A 20,340-nucleotide genomic window follows, 5' to 3' on the forward strand; every position below is an offset into this window, starting at 1 on the left:
GAGGTAAACAGCACTATGTTCTAGTGCCCTACAGAGTGTGTGAGGTGAACAGCACCATGTTCTAGTGCACTACAGAGTGTGTGAGGTGAACCATAATAGAGAGAGTTACAATAGTCAAGGCGGGTTGTAATGAAAGCATGAATGGCCATCTCTAGAGTCTTATCAGTGAGAAAAGGTCTAATCTTTGCGAGCGTACAGAGCTGATAAAAGCTAGATCCAATCACGGTAGAGATTTGTTTCTCAAGTTTTAGTGAATCATCTAATAGGAAACCTAAATTACGAACCTAAGGGGATCTAAAGGCTGATAGAGGAGAAATCTATCAGAGAAATTTATAAATCTCTCATATCGACGCATATCGAACATTTTACATTCACTAAAAGGTTTATTCACAAACACATTTCAGCCATTCACACACATGCATTGTGCTGTGTTGGTACACACTTTCACTTTTCATCTCCCCTTTGATCAAAATGCTCCCAATATGAGTCGACACAAGCAGCTTTGTTTCAGTCAGAATATTCATCTATCATAAAGAGAGGCGACATACTTGCTGATTAAACATTGCATTTTTAAAAAGTAAAAGCGTGTGATGTAAGCAGCTTTAATTAATAATAATTATTCAATGCTGGACAGAAATTATTATTCTTTTGATTATTATTATCATGTTCTTTTGCTGTTTGAGTTCAGCGTTGAATGATTATTTGAAACTGACGCTCTTTGTGTAGATTCATGCCACAAGTCATTTTATCATACAAAGATTATTACGTTGATAAACACTATGTTCTAGTGCCCTACAGAGTGTGTGAAATAAACAGCACTATGTTCTAGTGCCCTACAGATTGTGTGAGTTAAACAGCACTGCGTATCTAGTGCTCTACAGAGTGTGTGAGGTAAACAGCACTATGTTCTAGTGCCCTACAGAGTGTGTGTGAGGTAAACAGCACTATGTTCTAGTGCCCTACAGAGTGTGTGAGGTGAACAGCACCATGTTCTAGTGCCCTACAGAGTGTGTGAGGTAAACAGCACTATGTTCTAGTGCCCTACAGAGTGTGTGAGGTAAACAGCACTATGTTCTAGTGCCCGACAGAGTGTGTGAGGTAAACAGCACTATGTTCTAGTGCCCTACAGAGTGTGTGAGGTAAATGGCACTATGTTCTAGTGCCCTACAGAGTGTGTGTGAGGTAAACAGCACTATGTTCCAGCCTGTGTAGCGCACTAGCATAGGAAGTAGAAGCCCATTTAGGACTGAGCCACTGTTAGCCGATTGTAACTTACCTTGAGCTTTACAGCAGAACGCAGTTAACCACCTCAAAGACGAGGCCCAATAACCAAAAAAGCACGGTCACCTCTACGCTTAAGTCTGGAGTGTGGGATTAAGAGGAGGTTCTGGTCACAGGATCTCAAACTTCTCAGGGGGGGGGGGTATGGTGGTGCAGCAATTCAGATAAGTAAATGGGTGCTTGCTGGTGTAACGATTTAAACACAAATAGTAAAATTTTAAAATGAATTCGGAAGAGAACAGGCAGCCAATGAAGGGTTTCAAAAGCGAAGTCACATGATCCCTTTTTTTCTTTTTCAAGAGAAATTTAGCAGCAGCGTTCTGGACCAGTTGAAGACGGGCGATTTGAGATTCAGAGATACCATAATAGAGAGAGCTACAATAGTCAAGGCGGGTTGTAATGAAAGCATGAATGGCCATCTCTAGAGTCTTATCAGTGAGAAAAGGTCTAATCTTTGCGAGCGTACGGAGCTGATAATAGCTAGATCCAATCACGGTAGAGATTTGTTTCTCAAGTTTTAGTGAATCATCTAATAGGAAACCTAAATTCCGAACCTAAGGGGATCTAAAGGCTGATAGAGAACCCAGATTAAGATCAGGGGCCTTCGTGTGTTTTTTTTTTTTTATTAAGGGATAAAAAATTATGAGATAACCAAGATTTAACTTCATCTAAGCAGGATAACAAAGTAGTCATGGCCAGGTCATCATTTTTCTTAAAAGGTAAGTAGATTTGCATGTCGTCAGCATAAAAGTGGAAAGATACCCCATGTTTCCTAAAAATGGAGGCCAGAGGTAGCATGTACAATGAGAATAGAGTAGGAGCCAACACAGAGCCTTGTGGAAGACCACAGGGAAAAGTCGTCGTCGATGAGGAAAAATCTCCTATCTTAACCACATATTTTCTGTCGGATAAAAATGACTGAAACCATTTTAAAACTATGCCAGAGAGACCCACCCAAGACTCTAGTCTATGTAATAATATTGCTATATAAATAAACTAGTCATGTAATAATATTGCGTGACTAATAGTGTCGAACGCAGCTGATAAATCTAAAAGAACAAGGACCACAGAATCCCCCGTATCAGTGGCTAAAAAGATGTCGTTTAGCACTCTCAAGAGGGCTGATTCAGTACTGTGGGCCGCCTTAAAACCAGATTGAAAATGCTCAAACAAGCTGTTTAAAGCAAGAAAAGATTGGAGTTCAAGAAACACAATCTTTTCTAAGACCTTAGACACAAATGGTAGAACAGAGATAGGACGATAATATCGTGAGGTAAACAGCACTATGTTCTAGTGCCCTACAGAGTGTGTGAGGTGAACAGCACTATGTTCTAGTGCCCTACAGAGTGTGTGTGAGGTAAACAGCACTATGTTCTAGTGCCCTACAGAGTGTGTGTGAGGTAAACAGCACTATGTTCTAGTGCCCTACAGAGTGTGTGTGAGGTAAACAGCATTATGTTCAAGTGCCCTACAGAGTGTGTGTGAGGTAAACAGCACTATGTTCTAGTGCCCTACAGAGTGTGTGTGAGGTAAACAGCACTATGTTCTAGTGCCCTACAGAGTGTGTGTGAGGTAAACAGCACTAGGTTCTAGTGCCCTACAGAGTGTGTGAGGTAAACAGCACTATGTTCTAGTGCCCTACAGAGTGTGAGGTAAACAGCACTATGTTCTAGTGCCCTACAGAGTGTGTGTGAGGTAAACAGCACTATGTTCTAGTGCCCTACAGAGTGTGTGAGGTAAACAGCACTATGTTCTAGTGCCCTACAGAGTGTGTGAGGTAAACAGCACTAGGTTCTAGTGCCCTACAGAGTGTGTGTGAGGTAAACAGCACTATGTTCCAGTGCCCTACAGAGTGTGTGTGAGGTAAACAGCACTATGTTCCAGTGCCCTACAGAGTGTGTGTGAGGTAAACAGCACTATGTTCTAGTGCCCTACAGAGTGTGTAAGGTAAACAGCACTATGTTCTAGTGCCCTACAGAGTGTGTAAGGTAAACAGCACTATGTTCTACTGCCCTACAGAGTGTGTGAGGTAAACAGCACTATGATCTACTGCCCTACAGAGTGTGTGAGGTAAACAGCACTATGTTCTAGTGCCCTAAAGAGTGTGTGTGAGGTAAACAGCACTATGCTCTAGTGTCCTACAGAGTGTGTGAGGTAAACAGCACTATGCTCTAGTGTCCTACAGAGTGTGTGAGGTAAACAGCACTATGCTCTAGTGTCCTACAGAGTGTGTGAGGTAAACAGCACTATGTTCTAGTGCCCTACAGAGTGTGTGAGGTAAACAGCACTATGTTCTAGTGCCCTAAAGAGTGTGTGTGAGGTAAACAGCACTATGTTCTAGTGCCCTACAGAGTGTGTGAGGTAAACAGCACTATGTTCTAGTGCCCTACAGAGTGTGTGAGGTAAACAGCACTATGTTCTAGTGCCCTACAGAGTGTGTGAGGTAGACAGCACTATGTTCTAGTGCCCTACAGAGTGTGTGAGGTAAACAGCACTAGGTTCTAGTGCCCTACAGAGTGTGTGTGAGGTAAACAGCACTATGTTCCAGTGCCCTACAGAGTGTGTGTGAGGTAAACAGCACTATGTTCCAGTGCCCTACAGAGTGTGTGTGAGGTAAACAGCACTATGTTCTAGTGCCCTACAGAGTGTGTAAGGTAAACAGCACTATGTTCTAGTGCCCTACAGAGTGTGTGAGGTAAACAGCACTATGTTCTAGTGCCCTACAGAGTGTGTGAGGTAAACAGCACTATGTTCTAGTGCCCTACAGAGTGTGTGAGGTAAACAGCACTATGTTCTAGTGCCCTACAGTGTGTGTGAGGTAAACAGCACTATGTTCTAGTGCCCTACAGAGTGTGTGAGGTAAACAGCACTATGTTCTAGTGCCCTACAGAGTGTGTGAGGTAAACAGCACTATGTTCTAGTGCCCTAAAGAGTGTGTGTGAGGTAAACAGCACTATGCTCTAGTGTCCTACAGAGTGTGTGAGGTAAACAGCACTATGCTCTAGTGTCCTACAGAGTGTGTGAGGTAAACAGCACTATGCTCTAGTGTCCTACAGAGTGTGTGAGGTAAACAGCACTATGTTCTAGTGCCCTACAGAGTGTGTGAGGTAAACAGCACTATGTTCTAGTGCCCTACAGAGTGTGTGTGAGGTAAACAGCACTATGTTCTAGTGCCCTACAGAGTGTGTGAGGTAAACAGCACTATGTTCTAGTGCCCTACAGAGTGTGTGAGGTAAACAGCACTATGTTCTAGTGCCCTACAGAGTGTGTGTGAGGTAAACAGCACTATGTTCTAGTGCCCTACAGTGTGTATGAGGTAAACAGCACTATGTTCTAGTGCCCTACAGAGTGTGTGAGGTAAACAGCACTATGTTCCAGCCTGTGTAGCGCACTAGCATAGGAAGTAGAAGCCCATTTAGGACTGAGCCACTGTTAGCCGAGTGTAACTTACCTTGAGCTTTACAGCAGAACGCAGTTAACCACCTCAAATACACCCACAACGGATCAGATGGAACTGTGGGGGTAAAACCCTGTCAGAAATATTGGAATGTAAAGATGATTAGTAGAGTCGGAGAGCTCAGCTCATCAATCAGCAACACTGCAGCACGGCTTCTTCTGGTGTTTTTGGCGGTTGCTAAACTACTTTAAGTAAGTAAGTACCGCCACCTAGTGGAGTGGAGTGTGTATCAGGATCCTGTCTAGGCTAACAGTGAATAAAAAAAATTAAAAATTAAAAAATTAAATAGTAATTGTGGTAATTACTCAATTAAACATTTATAGGTTTTTTTATATATATATTTTCTTAATTCGTTTGGTTTTATTTATTTTATTTATATAGCGCTTTTAACAATGGTTAATGTCTCAAAGCTGCTTCACAAAAATGAAAAGAAAATATAAAAAAGATAATTTATGGAAGTGTGTATGTGTGAGAAAAATGTGTCTAGACAATAATGAGATGAATGAATGGATGAATTTATATAACATCATGTGTGTTATGCGGGTGAAAGTTCAATATAACAGAAATTCTTTAAATTAACACGAAGTCCAGTTCAGCACAGGGAGTCAGTAGGTGCAGAGGGCAGATGGGGTCTGGATCACTGGGAGCACAGGAGCAGGATGTGTAGCTCCAGCCATCATAAAGCAGACTCCAGCTGGTCCTTCTCTGGAGGCCTCAGGATCCTCACAGGGTTGGCCCTTTATCTACTGAAGCTGGTACAATCTCCAGATGCCTCGGGATGGGTAGAAAAGTACAGAACAGATGGAGAGAATTAGCGTAGTTGCCATTCAGAATAGATGTACTGGAGTATGAGGTTATGGGATGAGTTACGCGTATGCCAGAGACTTAAAGAGATGCGTCTTGAGTCTACTTTTAAACTGGGAAACTGTGTCTGAGCCCCGAACAGTGTCTAGAAGGCTATTCCAAAGTTTTGGAGCTAAATATGAAAAAGCCCTACCCCCTTTTGTAGATTTTGAAATTCTGGGAATTACAAGAAGTCCAGAGTTTTGTGATCTTAAGGAGCGTGGCGGATTATAGCGTATCAGAAGACTGGTTAGGTATGTGGGAGCTAAACCATTTAAAGCCTTGTATGTAAGTAATACTATTTTGTAATTAATTCTAAACTGAACAGGTAGCCAGTGCAGGGATGATAATATTGGGGGTTATATGATCATATTTTCTGGATCTAGTGAGAACCCTGGCGGCTGCATTTTGGACTAACTGAAGCTTGTTTATTGAGGATGCAGGACAACCACCTAGTAATGTATTACAATAGTCCAGTCTGGAGGTCATGAATGCATGAACTAGCTTTTCTGCATCAGATACGGATAAGATGCTCCTAAGTTTGGTGATATTTCTAAGATGGAAAAAGGCTGTTTTTGTGATATTGGAAATATGATTTTCAAAGGACAAGTTACTGTCTAATATTACGCCCAGGTCTTTTACTGTTGAGCTAGTAGTAACAGTACATCCTTCTAAACGCAGGCTGAATTGTGAAAGCTGTTGTGTGCTGGTTTTGGGGCCGATGAGTAATATCTCTGTCTTATCTGAATTTAGTAAAAGAAAGTTATTGGTCATCCAATCTTTTATTTCCTGGACACACTCGGTTAATCTAGACAACTTAGGTATTTCGTCTGGTTTTGTTGATATATATAATTGGGTATCATCAGCATAACAATGGAAACTAATCCCATGTCTTCTAATGATGTTACCCAGGGGAAGCATGTATATTGAGAACAGCAGAGATCCTAAAACTGACCCTTGTGGGACACCATATTTCACTTGCAATACATCAGAACATTAATCAAACACCCTTATCCAGAGAGACATAAAGAAGAGCTCTCAGAAACACAACCTTGTACTAGATCACTCAAGTGGGGACTGTAAACACTGTTAAGAACATCTGTAAAAACTGGTCATTTAATATAATTGCCATTAATTTAAAAAAGAGATAAAAAGAATGAAAAAATGAAAGTAAGTCCACACAAAACCATAAATTAAGACAAAGGAAACGATGCCATAACAGTAATTCAATATAGTGGAAATGCATAAAAACTCTAAAAAAAAAACATTATTATGGTCTTTATTCCCAACAAAGAAGTTTCATTTATGACTAATTTTTTCATGAGTGCTTTCTGGGAGGTCTGGGATCCTTATCTAAAATTTATTGGCCCTTTGTTGTCAACCTCAACTGCATTTCTTAATCCATTACTGGATTATTATTATTACTTTTTCCCTTAATTTGTTACCCTCCTATGGTCATGTATGGGCTGAGCTGTTGTTTTCATCTGTTTATTTTTTTTATGAATTTTTATTATTTTTATTATTGTAGTATAATAATAATAATATAGTATAATTTCAAAATGTGCATTGCACTTAAAAGTTGTGCTGAGGATTAATGTATGCAAATTCAAGCAAAGTGTGTTAAAAGAAATACTGGCCCTGTTTTAACCATGTTTCTTCCTTAAATATTATAATCAGCCCTAATCATGTGACTAAGTACACCTTTCAGAATCATCTGGAAATATTCATGAAATATTTCCTTTATTCTTAATACCATACCACATTGTTTTAACTAAAGAAATTTAGATTAATGTTTAAACATTCAGGAATTAATACGATCATTACGGTGGTTCTTTGAGGTCTGACGTCTATAACACAGTCTGCAGCACGTCCTTGTTCTACAACACCAAGCACGAACTGGAACTTCTGAGAGTTCCTCTGGGGAGTGGCACTGATTCTCAGCATGAACACGCTAATTGTTTATGAAGACAATTCATGCTGATGAAACTCTCCCATATGAGGCGCCGTATAGGGCTTAAATCAAACTTCACTCAAGCATACACACATGAAACACTTGCATACACATATATGAAATAGTCACACGTACATATATACTACTAACTACTCAAACAACTACATATGAAATGCATGCACACACACCTATGAGATAGGTATATAATGTCCTTTTTTTTGTAAAAAATTTCTTGCACTTTTTAACAAACTCCTACACAGAAGACAGAGCTGAGTGAATAGCACCACCTGCAGGATGATATAGGATTATTTTTTTCAATTGATGTGGAGATACATGAATTGATGTGCAAGAGAATCGCGATCCATCACTGAATCCATTTTACCCATCTCTCTATATAATCCTGTCCGATGCCTGTGCATATTCAAAATATTACTGACTCACTCTGATCTCCAACCTGCAAAAGAAAAGTCGCAAGGCTTGGATTTAATTCTGATCCAGGATAAAATGCAAGCTAATAGTTAGCAGACAAACATTTACGGATCAGGTCAAACTGTGATGTAGGTTAATTATTAATGTAGATCATTTGTTTCCCTCTACGGTCATTTAAAGTTATAACTGCTCCATCATTGTCTCAAAGGGATTACAAGAATTCAAGAAAAGATATAATCTATGTACTGAATATAATAATGTCTTGGTAATCTCCTTAATGGCCATGCATTACAAATAAAATAATAAATATGCACGATCATTAATTAATGACCTTTAGAGTAACACACTGTTCATTTCCACACTGTATAAAGTTTCATAATTCTATAGATTTCAAATTCCACAGTCTCCTCCGATAAAAAAGGAACACACAATACCAGATTTAAAAGATCTTGTTTAACCCAAAATTCGTATTTAAATTTGTAATTAAACTAATTAATGCATACACCGTTTTCTAAAAAAAACTGCGGCATGTCCTTGATGTCAGCTGTGTGAAGATCCTGGTGTTGCCGCAGTCCTGCATGAGCAGTCTGGTGTTTCATCAGCTTACTGTTCTCAATAAAGCTTTGACCACACTCCGCGCACTGATACGGCTTCTCTCCGGTGTGAACACGCTGGTGTCGCTGGAAGCTGCTATGCCTGGTGAAGCTCTTTCCGCAGGCGGGACAGTAATAAGGCTTCTCCCCGGTGTGAACGTGTCGGTGAACCTGGAGGTCGGCTCCCTGTGTAAAACTCTTCCCACAGTCTAAGCACTGATACGGTTTCTCTCCACTGTGTATGTGTAAGTGTTTCCGGAGATTCCCCTTTTGTGTAAAACTCGTGCCGCAGTGCGCGCACCGATACGGCTTCTCTCCGGTGTGGACTCGCAGGTGTTGTACGAGAATACCTCTCTCGATAAAACTCTTCCCGCACTCTGAGCACTGGTACGGCTTCTCTCCGGTGTGGATGCGCTGGTGTCGCAGGAGATTGCTCTGACTAGTGAAACTCTTCCCGCACAGCGAGCAGCGATACGGCTTCTCCCCGGTGTGAACACGCTGGTGCACTTGGAGATCGGTTCCTTGGGTGAAACTCTTCCCGCATTCTGCGCAGTAATGGGGTTTGTCTCCGGTGTGAATGCGCAGGTGTTTTCGGAGGTTGCTTTTCTGCGTGAAACTCTTCCCGCAGTGCGAACAGTGGTAAGGCTTCTCTCCTGTGTGAATCCTCTGGTGCTTTATAAGATTCCCGCTCTCGATAAAACTCTTCTCACACTGCACACACTGGTACAGCTTCTCTCCGGAGTGAACGCGCTGGTGCCGCTGGAGATCGCTCTGGCTCATGAAATCCTTGCGGCACTGCGAGCACTGGTACGGCTTCTCTCCGGAGTGAATCCGCTGGTGTTTTTTCAGATTTCCGTTCTGACTGAAACTCTTCCCGCACTGTGAGCATCGATACGGCTTCTCTCCTGTGTGAACTCGGTGGTGTTCTTTAAGAGTACTTTTCTGACTGAAGCTCTTGCCGCAGTTCGGGCAGTGATGCGGCTTCTCTCCCGAGTGAACACACTGGTGTTTTCTGAAAGCACTCTTCTGATTGAAACGCTTCTCACAATCCGAGCAGCGATACGGCTTTTCTCCTGTGTGAATTTGTTGGTGCTCTTTGAGCGTGCTCTTCTGACTGAAAACCTTTCCACACTGTGTGCAGGGGTGCGTTTCATTTCCCATCAGTTTGTAAGGGGAGTTAACGGAGAAAGTGTGTGATGAGCTTTGAGTCCTGAGGTTTACTGTGGAGTCTTGACTGTTGCAGTTGATCTCACCTGAAGTCGTGCTAACCGGATCTACTAATGTTCTCGCGTTACCCTGTAACAGAAAAAAGGAAAATCGGTTAATATTTCTAAAATCCATAATCTTTCGCTTAATTTTACAAACAGAAATTCTGAGCTACAGAACAGATGAGAAAAGCAAAGCTATTGTGAGAACCAATAAGGTCAGGAATTAAATTAATTCATAAAAATCAACACTGACGCAGTAATGTTTTAAATTTTATTATTGGCTAATTTTGTTTTTGGGTCAGATTATTCCTCCTTTGCTCTCATTGTGCCACTTTCCTACACACACTGATGGAGTTTATTATTCCGCATCAAATAGTAAGTATCATTTTTTTAAAGCACATTTACAACAACAGTTGGCCAAAGTGACGTACACAGCAGGTCTGCATAACGACCGAAAGCACGGTCACCCTTCAACCTCACCATGACCACGGAACAACCAGAGGTGACTGATCAGGTGACCTGTGACAGGGGAGTCGAGGATGGTTCTACATGGTTGAGTCCACCATATGGAAGAGAACCGTCCTACCGTCTTCTCTATTCCTTCTAAACAACTTTTTAAAAATGTGGCACCTTTAGTTTGAACCCAACCATTTCTTTCAAGTGGCCAAAAAAATAATCCATTTGTGTAACACAACATTACACAGTAACACAACGCACTGCAACACAACACACCGTAACACACTGCAACACAGCAAAACACACTGCAACACAACACAATGTAACAACACAACATACTAACACACTGCAACACAACACACCGCAACACAACATACTGCAGCACAACACACAGTAACAAAAAAAACACCAAAACACAACACTAACACACTAACAACACACAGTAACACAACACGACATAACAACACAACGTAACAACACACTGCAACACAACAGACTGCAACACAACACATAGTAACAAAAAACACCCCACCAAAACAAAACACTAACACACTAACAACACAACGTAATACAACAACACACCGTAACACAACACAACCTAACAACACACTGCAACACAACATACTAAGACACTGCAACACAACACACCGCAACACAACATAACACAACGTAACAAGACTATAATACAACTCAACACATCATAACAGAACACAGAACACAACACAACAAACCGCAACACAACACACCAAACTAACACACACTATAACACAACACACTGCAACAAAACACAACGTAACAACACACCACACTAATACACACTGTAACAACATAACACACCATAATAAACTGTAAAACACCACAACACTAACACAACACACTGCAACACAGCACAACGTAACAACGCAACATGACAACACTGTAATACAACATAACACAGTAACACAACGCACTCCAACACAACACACTGTAACACAACACACTGTAATACACCATAATACAATGTAACACAACACACTGCAACACAAAGTAACACAAAACAACACACCGCAACATAACACACTGCAACACAACACACTGTAATACACCATAATACAATGTAACACAACACACTGCAACACAAAGTAACAAAACACACCATAACACAACACAACGTAACACAAAACAACACACTGTAAAACATCACGACACTCTAACATAACACAACACACTGCAACATAACACAACGTAACACACACACTAACACCACAGCCCTGGTGACCTGGACGCTCACAGTGTAACAAAATAACATCCACACTCTGAGTAAATGTGTGTAGAGTCTGTACACATATGAAGAACTCACTAGTTTTATTATACAAACTTTGCTACTTTCACTAAAGTGTAATTAATTAACATCAAAAACTCAAATTCGTTGCGCGCACACACACACACACACACCCCTGACTGACCCTTACACCGAGCACTTACTTGTGTACAGTGTGTTAGTGTATTAACACCTGATCATTATTGCATGCAGTGTGTGTGTGTGTGTACTGTACAGTCCTGACCTGATTACTCCAGTCTCTCCCAGTGAGAGCAAATAAACACTCCAGCAGCAGTGAGCGAAACCACAAGGTAGTGTGAACTCTAACATGAACGTAAATACCAGCTATTAATAAATATACAACCAGTCACTAATCATCTGTTCACACACACACACACACACACACACACACACACACACACAGTAACTTCTCAGTCGGGCTGTGTCCCAAATCAATCCCGAATGTATATCTAGTGTGAGGTAAACAGCACTATGTTCTAGTGCCCTACAGAGTGTGTGAGGTAAACAGCACTATGTTCTAGTGCCCTACAGAGTGTGTGAGGTAAACAGCACTATGTTCTAGTGCCCTACAGAATGTGTGAGGTAAACAGCACTATGTTCTAGTGCCCTACAGAGTGTGTGAGGTAAACAGCACTATGTTCTAGTGCCCTACAGAATGTGTGAGGTAAACAGCACTATGTTCTAGTGCCCTACAGAGTGTGTGTGAGGTAAACAGCACTATGTTCTAGTGCCCTACAGAGTGTGTGTGAGGTAAACAGCACTATGTTCTAGTGCCCTACAGTGTGTGTGTGAGGTAAACAGCACTATGTTCTAGTGCCCTACAGTGTGTGTGTGAGGTAAACAGCACTATGTTCTAGTGCCCTACAGAGTGTGTGTGAGGTAAACAGCACTATGTTCTAGTGCCCTACAGAGTGTGTGTGAGGTAAACAGCACTATGTTCTAGTGCCCTACAGAGTGTGTGAGGTAAACAGCACTATGTTCTAGTGCCCTACAGAGTGTGTGTGGTAAACAGCACTATGTTCTAGTGCCCTACAGAGTGTGTGTGGTAAACAGCACTATGTTCTAGTGCCCTACAGAGTGTGTGTGGTAAACAGCACTATGTTCTAGTGCCCTACAGAGAGTGTGTGAGGTAAACAGCACTATGTTCTAGTGCCCTACAGAGTGTGTGAGGTAAACAGCACTATGTTCTAGTGCCCTACAGTGTGTGAGGTAAACAGCACTATGTTCTAGTGCCCTACAGAGTGTGTGTGGTAAACAGCACTATGTTCTAGTGCCCTACAGAGTGTGTGAGGTAAACAGCACTATGTTCTAGTGCCCTACAGTGTGTGAGGTAAACAGCACTATGTTCTAGTGCCCTACAGAGTGTGTGTGGTAAACAGCACTATGTTCTAGTGCCCTACAGAGTGTGTGAGGTAAACAGCACTATGTTCTAGTGCCCTACAGTGTGTGAGGTAAACAGCACTATGTTCTAGTGCCCTACAGAGTGTGTGTGGTAAACAGCACTATGTTCTAGTGCCCTACAGAGTGTGTGAGGTAAACAGCACTATGATCTACTGCCCTACAGAGTGTGTGAGGTAAACAGCACTATGTTCTAGTGCCCTAAAGAGTGTGTGTGAGGTAAACAGCACTATGCTCTAGTGTCCTACAGAGTGTGTGAGGTAAACAGCACTATGCTCTAGTGTCCTACAGAGTGTGTGAGGTAAACAGCACTATGTTCTAGTGCCCTACAGAGTGTGTGAGGTAAACAGCACTATGTTCTAGTGCCCTACAGAGTGTGTGTGAGGTAAACAGCACTATGTTCTAGTGCCCTACAGAGTGTGTGAGGTAAACAGCACTATGTTCTAGTGCCCTACAGAGTGTGTGAGGTAAACAGCACTATGTTCTAGTGCCCTACAGAGTGTGTGAGGTAAACAGCACTATGTTCTAGTGCCCTACAGAGTGTGTGAGGTAAACAGCACTATGTTCTAGTGCCCTACAGAGTGTGTGAGGTAAACAGCACTATGTTCCAGCCTGTGTAGCGCACTAGCATAGGAAGTAGAAGCCCATTCAGGACTGAGCCACTGTTAGCCGAGTGTAACTTACCTTGAGCTTTACAGCAGAACGCAGTTAACCACCTCAAATACACCCACAACGGATCAGATGGAACTGTGGGGGTAAAACCCTGTCAGAAATATTGGAATGTAAAGATGATTAGTAGAGTCGGAGAGCTCAGCTCAGTTCATCTCGTCGTTTTCTTCTGTTTCTGTGAAGTTGTGACGGAACGCGATCACAGCGACACCTACTGGAGGATTGATGCATTAATGAGCTCAAAGACGAAGGAAAACCAAATTTAACAGTAAAAAATCTTTTCAAATTGTATAATAAAGCCCTAAATCAGACTACTTCCTAGTAGAACTCCTAATCAACATGAGCAACATGAGGCTGCTTTGCAAATATACACTACATGGAGAAAAAATCTGAAGATTCACAGTCATCCAGGTCAAGGGTATCTGGAAGTTGAAACATGACATATGGACAAAAGTATTTGGCCAAACCTGCTGCGATACTGCATCCAAATACACACACTTCAATAAAGAGTCAGCCCCCCTTTTGCAACGATAACAGCTTCCACTATTCTTGGAAGGCTGTCCACAAGATGTTTAAGTGTTTCTGTGTGAATTCCTGCTCATTCATTCTGTACAGCATTGATGAGATCAGACACTAATGTTAGACGAGAAGACCTCGCTCACAATATCCGTTCCAGTTCATCCCAAAGGTGCTCAATGGGGCCTGTCAAGTTTTTCCACACGGTACTCATCAAACCCTGTCTTTATAGTCCTTCCTTTGTGGAATGGGACATAGGCATGTTGGAATAGAAAAGGGCCTTCAACAAACTATGGACACAAAGTTGATGAAAATTCAATTCAATTCAATTTTATTTGTATAGCACTTAACAATTTTCATTGTGCAAAGCAGCAACAAAAGCATAGCATCGTCCAATGTCTATGCTGAAGCATTAGGATTGCCAATGGGGTGTGGGTTGCACCAGCAGAAGTGGCTCAGTAAGTTAAGGCTTTGAGTTACTGCTCAGAAGGTCAGAGCTCCACCAAGCTGCCACTGCTGGCTCTTACGCCTTGCATTTGACTTTATCATGGCTGACCCTATGCTTTGACAAAGTTCTTAAAAAGCTGGGATATGTGAAGAGAAGAATTTCATTGCGCTGTAATCAATGTTAATGTGACAAAAAATTTTTCTTCTTCTTAGTGCTGGACCCAAGCCCCATTAGCAATGAAAAACAGAAGAGGGTATCAGGATTGGCATTGGACATAAAACCTGGGTGTAAATTCACATGATAGATGACCCGCTGTGGCAATTACTACCAGGAGCAGCAGAAAGAAAAGAGCAGTGTATTACATAACAGACTGGAAACAATATGAACACAAGTACAAATGCAAACTTAGCAACAGAAAAAAAAAAAAAAAATGCCTGAAAAAACAGGCAAGGTTTTCAAACATAAGCATAAGTATTGGAACAGTACTTATTCTGTCATGGGTAAGTATTGGAACAGTTCTGCCATGGGGTTAGGGTGTGAGTAGAACCAGTAGTTTCAACTCTGTAGTACATGTAATGTTTTGGAAATAACTGCTAAAAACAAGCACATGTGAAGAAACTCCTACAAAAAAGGGAATGTTTATTTGCAGTCACTCAAAATCACATGATTAAACACAGATGCAGATTATCATTACTTCTGGACATGAGTTTAACATAAATCTTTTTTCCCCAAAAACATTTTTAGATAGAAATGTTAGTTGCTATATGACATCACATATTAACACGATACTACCTGGGTTAAACTTTTTAACCACAAACACCTACAGAGATTTGTAAACTTTTTAATAAAATCACTGTCTATGTGCAACTGATCGCTCCAGTCTCAGAACGGCCTGCAGTGGTGTTCAGGTACAGCCCTGCACACCGCAGCTCCTATCATAGTGCAACTCAAGAGAAGAGTTTAACAATAAAACAAAGCAAAATAAAATAGTAAACTCTAAAATAGTCAAATAAACACACGTGCAGGTTCACCATGTGCAGGTGACGTCAGCTTTTTTATAAAACAAATGCTCACAAAAACCATAAAACCATGGTTTAAAAATGCAGTTTTAGCATAAAAAAATCTACACAAGCATCTCTGATGTAGTGTGTACAGTAGAGCTGTTAATCATGGACGAAATGTAGATTCAGAGAACGGAATGTTTAATCCGATTTGATTCAGCAGCACTGACGTCTTTAAATAATAATAATAATAATAATAATAATAATAATACAGATGCACCAATTTCAATTTCCTTGGCTAATACCACTGCAAATAAATAAAACTATAAAGAAAAGCAGATAACAGTTAGTTATGACTGAGTAATCCGATCGGACGAGAGATGTTCCATGAGTAATGATAATAGACAGTAACAGCACTGGGATGTTTAACTATGTGTATTACTCTGTGTCCCAGGTGTTGTGCAGTGTTTAATGACACTAACGGTGGGTCTCAGCATGGGTGAGGGAAGGCCTGTGCGGTCCGCAGTACTGAGGAGAGAGCAGGGGTTACAGGACTTTCACCAGAATAATCCACAAAACATTTTAGTACAAATAAAATCCACCAAGGAATTTTCAGCAGAGAGAGTAAAGGTTCTATCTATAAATATCCCGATTCCATATCATTATTTATTGATATTGTACAAATTTTCAACAAATCCATGCAAATAATTCGCTCCTACCACACAGGATGCTGATCTGCCTGTCAATGTGTGAAGGGTCCACCTGCAGGATTATAGAGGAACTGCAACATTTTACCACCACGACTTCAAGCACGTGTACATTTTATAACTGCATGAAAATAGATTTTGGATCTTTGGATTTTTGTCAGTCAGTGTGACTAACCATAAATTGCTAAAAGTAGTGCGATACGTAACCGAATAGATTTTTTCCCCATCTCTATAAAGTGACTATATTTTTTTCATGATAACCGTCCGCTCCCGTCTTCAGTCGTCGTCGTCCCCCGCCACACACACACACAAACAGAGATTTAGTTAACTCCCACACTACTCGATGAGAATCTCCACACGTCAGCACTCTCGGCCGTGTGAACACGCTGGTGGCGCTGAAAATGGTTTCGGTTTCTGAACCTTTTCCCACACTGGGAGCACTGGTACGGCTTCTCTCGTGTGTGAGCGTGCTGGTGTGCTTGGAGATCAGGTTCTTCTCTGAAACTCCTCCCACACACTGAACAGTGATGGGGTTTATCTTCAGTGTGAATGTGCTGGTGTCGCTGTAAGTGACATCGCCTCCTGAAGCTCCTCCCACACTGCAGGCAGCGATGCGGCTTCTCTCCGGTGTGAATGAGCTGATGTCTCAGGAAACAGCCGTGTCTGCTAAAACCCTTCCAACACACTGAGCAGTAGTAGGGCTTCTCTCCTGTGTGAACGTGCTGGTGTGCTTGGAGATGAGCTCCTTTCCTGAACGTCTTCCCACAGTCCGGACAGCGATATGGTTTGTCTTTAGTGTGAATGCGCTGGTGATGCTGCAGGCTGCCTTGAACGGAAAACGTCTTCCCGCACTCCAAGCATCGGTACGGCTTCTCTCCGGTGTGGACGCGCTGGTGTTGTCTGAGACTGCCTCTCTCGGTGAAACTCTTCCCGCACTGTGAGCACTGGTACGGCTTCTCTCCGGTGTGGATGCGCTGGTGTCGTTTGAGCGTGTTCCTTAGGCTGAAACACTTCCCGCACTGCAAGCACCGATACGGTTTCTCTCCCGTGTGAATCCGCAAGTGTTTTCTAAGAATGCTGCTGAGGTTGAAACACTTCCTGCAGTGGGAGCACTGGTACGGCCTCTCCCCGGTGTGAATCCGCTGGTGGGTTGTGAGGGAACTCTTCTGACTGAAACTCTTCCCACATTCTGAGCAGATGTGAATTCTCCTTTCGCCCTGAGGGGGGTCAGTGTGAGAAGACGAGCTCTGCTGACTGATGAAGCTCTCTGGAGGTTCCAAAATCTCGCATTTAATGTCGTCTAAATTCATCCCTTGATGTTATTGTGGAAGTGAAATATGAAATATGTAGGAAACAGACGACGTGCAGCAGGACAGCACTCCTGTGTGTCTGGATCAGAAAGATGCAACAAATAAGAGTTAAATATATTTAAGATAATAAACCCCATTGATTTGTTTTATACCCCTTATTTCAGATCAACACAACCTTATGAATTAACATTTAAGAGAGTAGTAATGGCTGCTGTTCAGGTTCGATGGAGAGGGCCTAAAAAGTGTGTTGCTCCATCTGGTGTAAGAGGAGATGTGCCAGAAAGATGCACAAATGATGATGCAGTCCACCTAATGCTGAGTGCTTCAACACTACATGACATATCACTTGTGACCAACTGCTTGCGTATACACAAATGTTTTTTTTAACAATTATAAACTATTTTTTCTCTGAAATGAAACTTTAAACTTCTCCTTAACCACCTTCTAAACTACGGAAGCGCATTACATTCACAAAAGAAAAAAGAAAAAAAATCTCAGAAATTATGTAATAATTATGACTTACTATCTCATAATTATGAGATTATGAGGCAGTTTGTGGAAGGGGGCATTTTAGCGCATGACATCGGAAACGAAAGTTACTGCATCCTTTTGCTCAGAAACAAGGATCCAGAACTTTAAGCAGGTGCCAGATAATTCTCTGAGATACCACAAAGCCAGCTTGGATGCATTTTAAATGCATGATTGTGTATCCATGAAGCATTCCATATTGGTTTTGTTACGTGGGGCGGTATGGAGAGCCGCACCACAATGTGTTTGATGTGTATAAGAGCCCTAACACAGGGCTTTGGAGGGGATCAGTGAAATAGGGGTTGTTGTAAGAGTGCTTATGATACACACGGGAAGACCTTTCGGTTTGGAGATAGTGGGGGATTATTAATTAGGAACTTTTTAAAACTGAAAACACAAAATGAACAGAGCTCCGCCGTCTAACAGAGAACGGACGGGGCTCGGGAAACTAAAAATAAACTTTAGATCCTCTCGGGGCGTTCGCCCTTACTGAGGATTTATAGGGGGGGGGGGGGGGGGGGGGTTGTGTCTTTTTTGTACTTTCACACTGTACTTAACCTGAGTGCGCGCGCTGGACTGATGCGTGCCGCTCCCTCCTTCTCTCGCTCACCCTCCCTCACTCCCCCTCTCTCTCTCACCCCCCCTCTCTCTCTCACCCCCCCTCTCTCCCTCACTCCCTCTCTCTCACTCCCCCTCCCTCACTCCCCCTCTCTCTCTCACCCTCTCTCTCACCGTCTCTCACACTCCCCCTCTCTCACTCCCCCTCCCTCTCTCACCCTCCCTCACTCCCCCTCTCTCTCTCACCCTCCCTCACTCCCCCTCTCTCTCTCCCCCTCTCTCTCTCCCCCTCTCTCACTCCCCCTCTCTCTCTCTCCCCCTCTCTCTCTCCCCCTCTCTCACTCCCCCTCTCTCTCTCTCCCCCTCTCTCACTCCCCCTCCCTCACTCCCCCTCTCTCTCTCCCCCTCCCTCCCTCACTCCCCCTCTCTCTCTCACCCTCCCTCACTCCCCCTCTCTCTCTCCCCCTCCCTCACTCCCCCTCTCTCTCACTCCCCCTCCCTCACTCCCCCTCTCTCTCTCCCCCTCCCTCACTCACTCCCCGTCTCTCTCACTCCCCCTCTCTCACTCCCCCTCTCTCACTCCCACTCTCTCACTCCCCAGCATCTCAGAAAGTCAGAGGCTGGGGCTTTGCCTCTGTCTCTAAACAGCACACTTTGTCTGTCTGTCTTTTCTGTGGACCTGCCCGTTCAGAATATTGCAGAGTATTTATGCGTGGTTCTGCCCGTCGTAAGACCCGCATCGTTACAGGTTTAGCTGCTCCTGAAGAAAAAGCGCCACTTTGAGAAGAGTCCTAAGCACTTTAGATACCAGTGCAGTGTTGTTATACTAATGATATCATCCAAATAACCCAATGACATTAATATCTACCAGTGTCTCAATACAAGAAAAAAATAAAAGCGAATTCAACTTGGCAATATTTGCTCCATTGTCCCTGTCTCTCAGAAGCAATGACCTAACCCCAATAATTACATGCGATAATAAGTCAGAATTAGGAGATATTAAGTCATAATTATGACATAAGCCCCGTGATATTTTTTATTGTGTGAATGCAATGCGCTTCTGTAATAAACTCCACTTTACGTTTCCCTGAATATTTAATCATCAGCCAGCAGCTCACTTAAATAAACTAAACTCCTCATAGTTACATCAACCATCACTACAGCTCCTCACACACACACACACACACACACACAGAGAGAGAGAGAGAGTGAGAGAAAGCTATAGCCAGCTGTATATTCAGGCTGCGTCCCTAATCAGTCCCGAGTGTACATCTAGTGCCCTACAGAGTGTGCGAGTGTTCCAGCCTGTGTAGCGCACTAGCATAGGAAGTAGAAGCCCATTTAGGACTGAGCCACTGTTAGCCGAGTGTAACTTACCTTGAGCTTTACAGCAGAACGCAGTTAACCACCTCAAATACACCCACAACGGATCAGATGGAACTGTGGGGGTAAAACCCTGTCAGAAATATTGGAATGTAAAGATGATTAGTAGAGTCGTTAGCAGATGATTAGAGAGGGGTTTCTTCTCTTCCACTTCTTCTTCGTCTTTTTTCTAACCTTTTTATGGCAGTTATAAACCGATTATTTAATGCACTACTGCCACCTACTGGACTTAGCAAAGGGAGCGTTTCGGTCTCGTTCCTCCACACATTCCCAGAATCAGAAG

The 20,340-nt window shown here is 42.5% G+C and overlaps 1 protein-coding gene across 8 annotated transcripts in view; it reads right to left on the reverse strand.

Annotated features, from left to right (window-relative positions):
• The window catches only part of LOC128526244 (zinc finger protein 850-like), a 50,748-nt gene extending 40,893 nt beyond the window's left edge, over window positions 1-9,855 (reverse strand). For 2 of the 8 annotated variants that reach the window (XM_053497894.1, XM_053497893.1), the window contains exon 1: window positions 4,733-4,892. Coding sequence is in view for 5 of the 8 variants with exons in the window: in XM_053497900.1 (XP_053353875.1) it covers window positions 8,507-9,715 (1,209 nt within the window). In the remaining 3 variants the exon portion in view is untranslated. Of the gene's footprint in view, window positions 1-1,276; window positions 1,315-4,732; window positions 4,893-8,506 lie in introns of those variants that run through there. The other 6 variants (XM_053497895.1, XM_053497899.1, XM_053497896.1 and 3 more) reach the window with 6 other exon arrangements.
• Between the last annotated feature and the right edge of the window lie 10,485 nt (window positions 9,856-20,340).

The sequence above is a fragment of the Clarias gariepinus genome, chromosome 6, assembly GCF_024256425.1.
Source record: "Clarias gariepinus isolate MV-2021 ecotype Netherlands chromosome 6, CGAR_prim_01v2, whole genome shotgun sequence".
NCBI classification, from domain to species: domain Eukaryota; kingdom Metazoa; phylum Chordata; class Actinopteri; order Siluriformes; family Clariidae; genus Clarias; species Clarias gariepinus.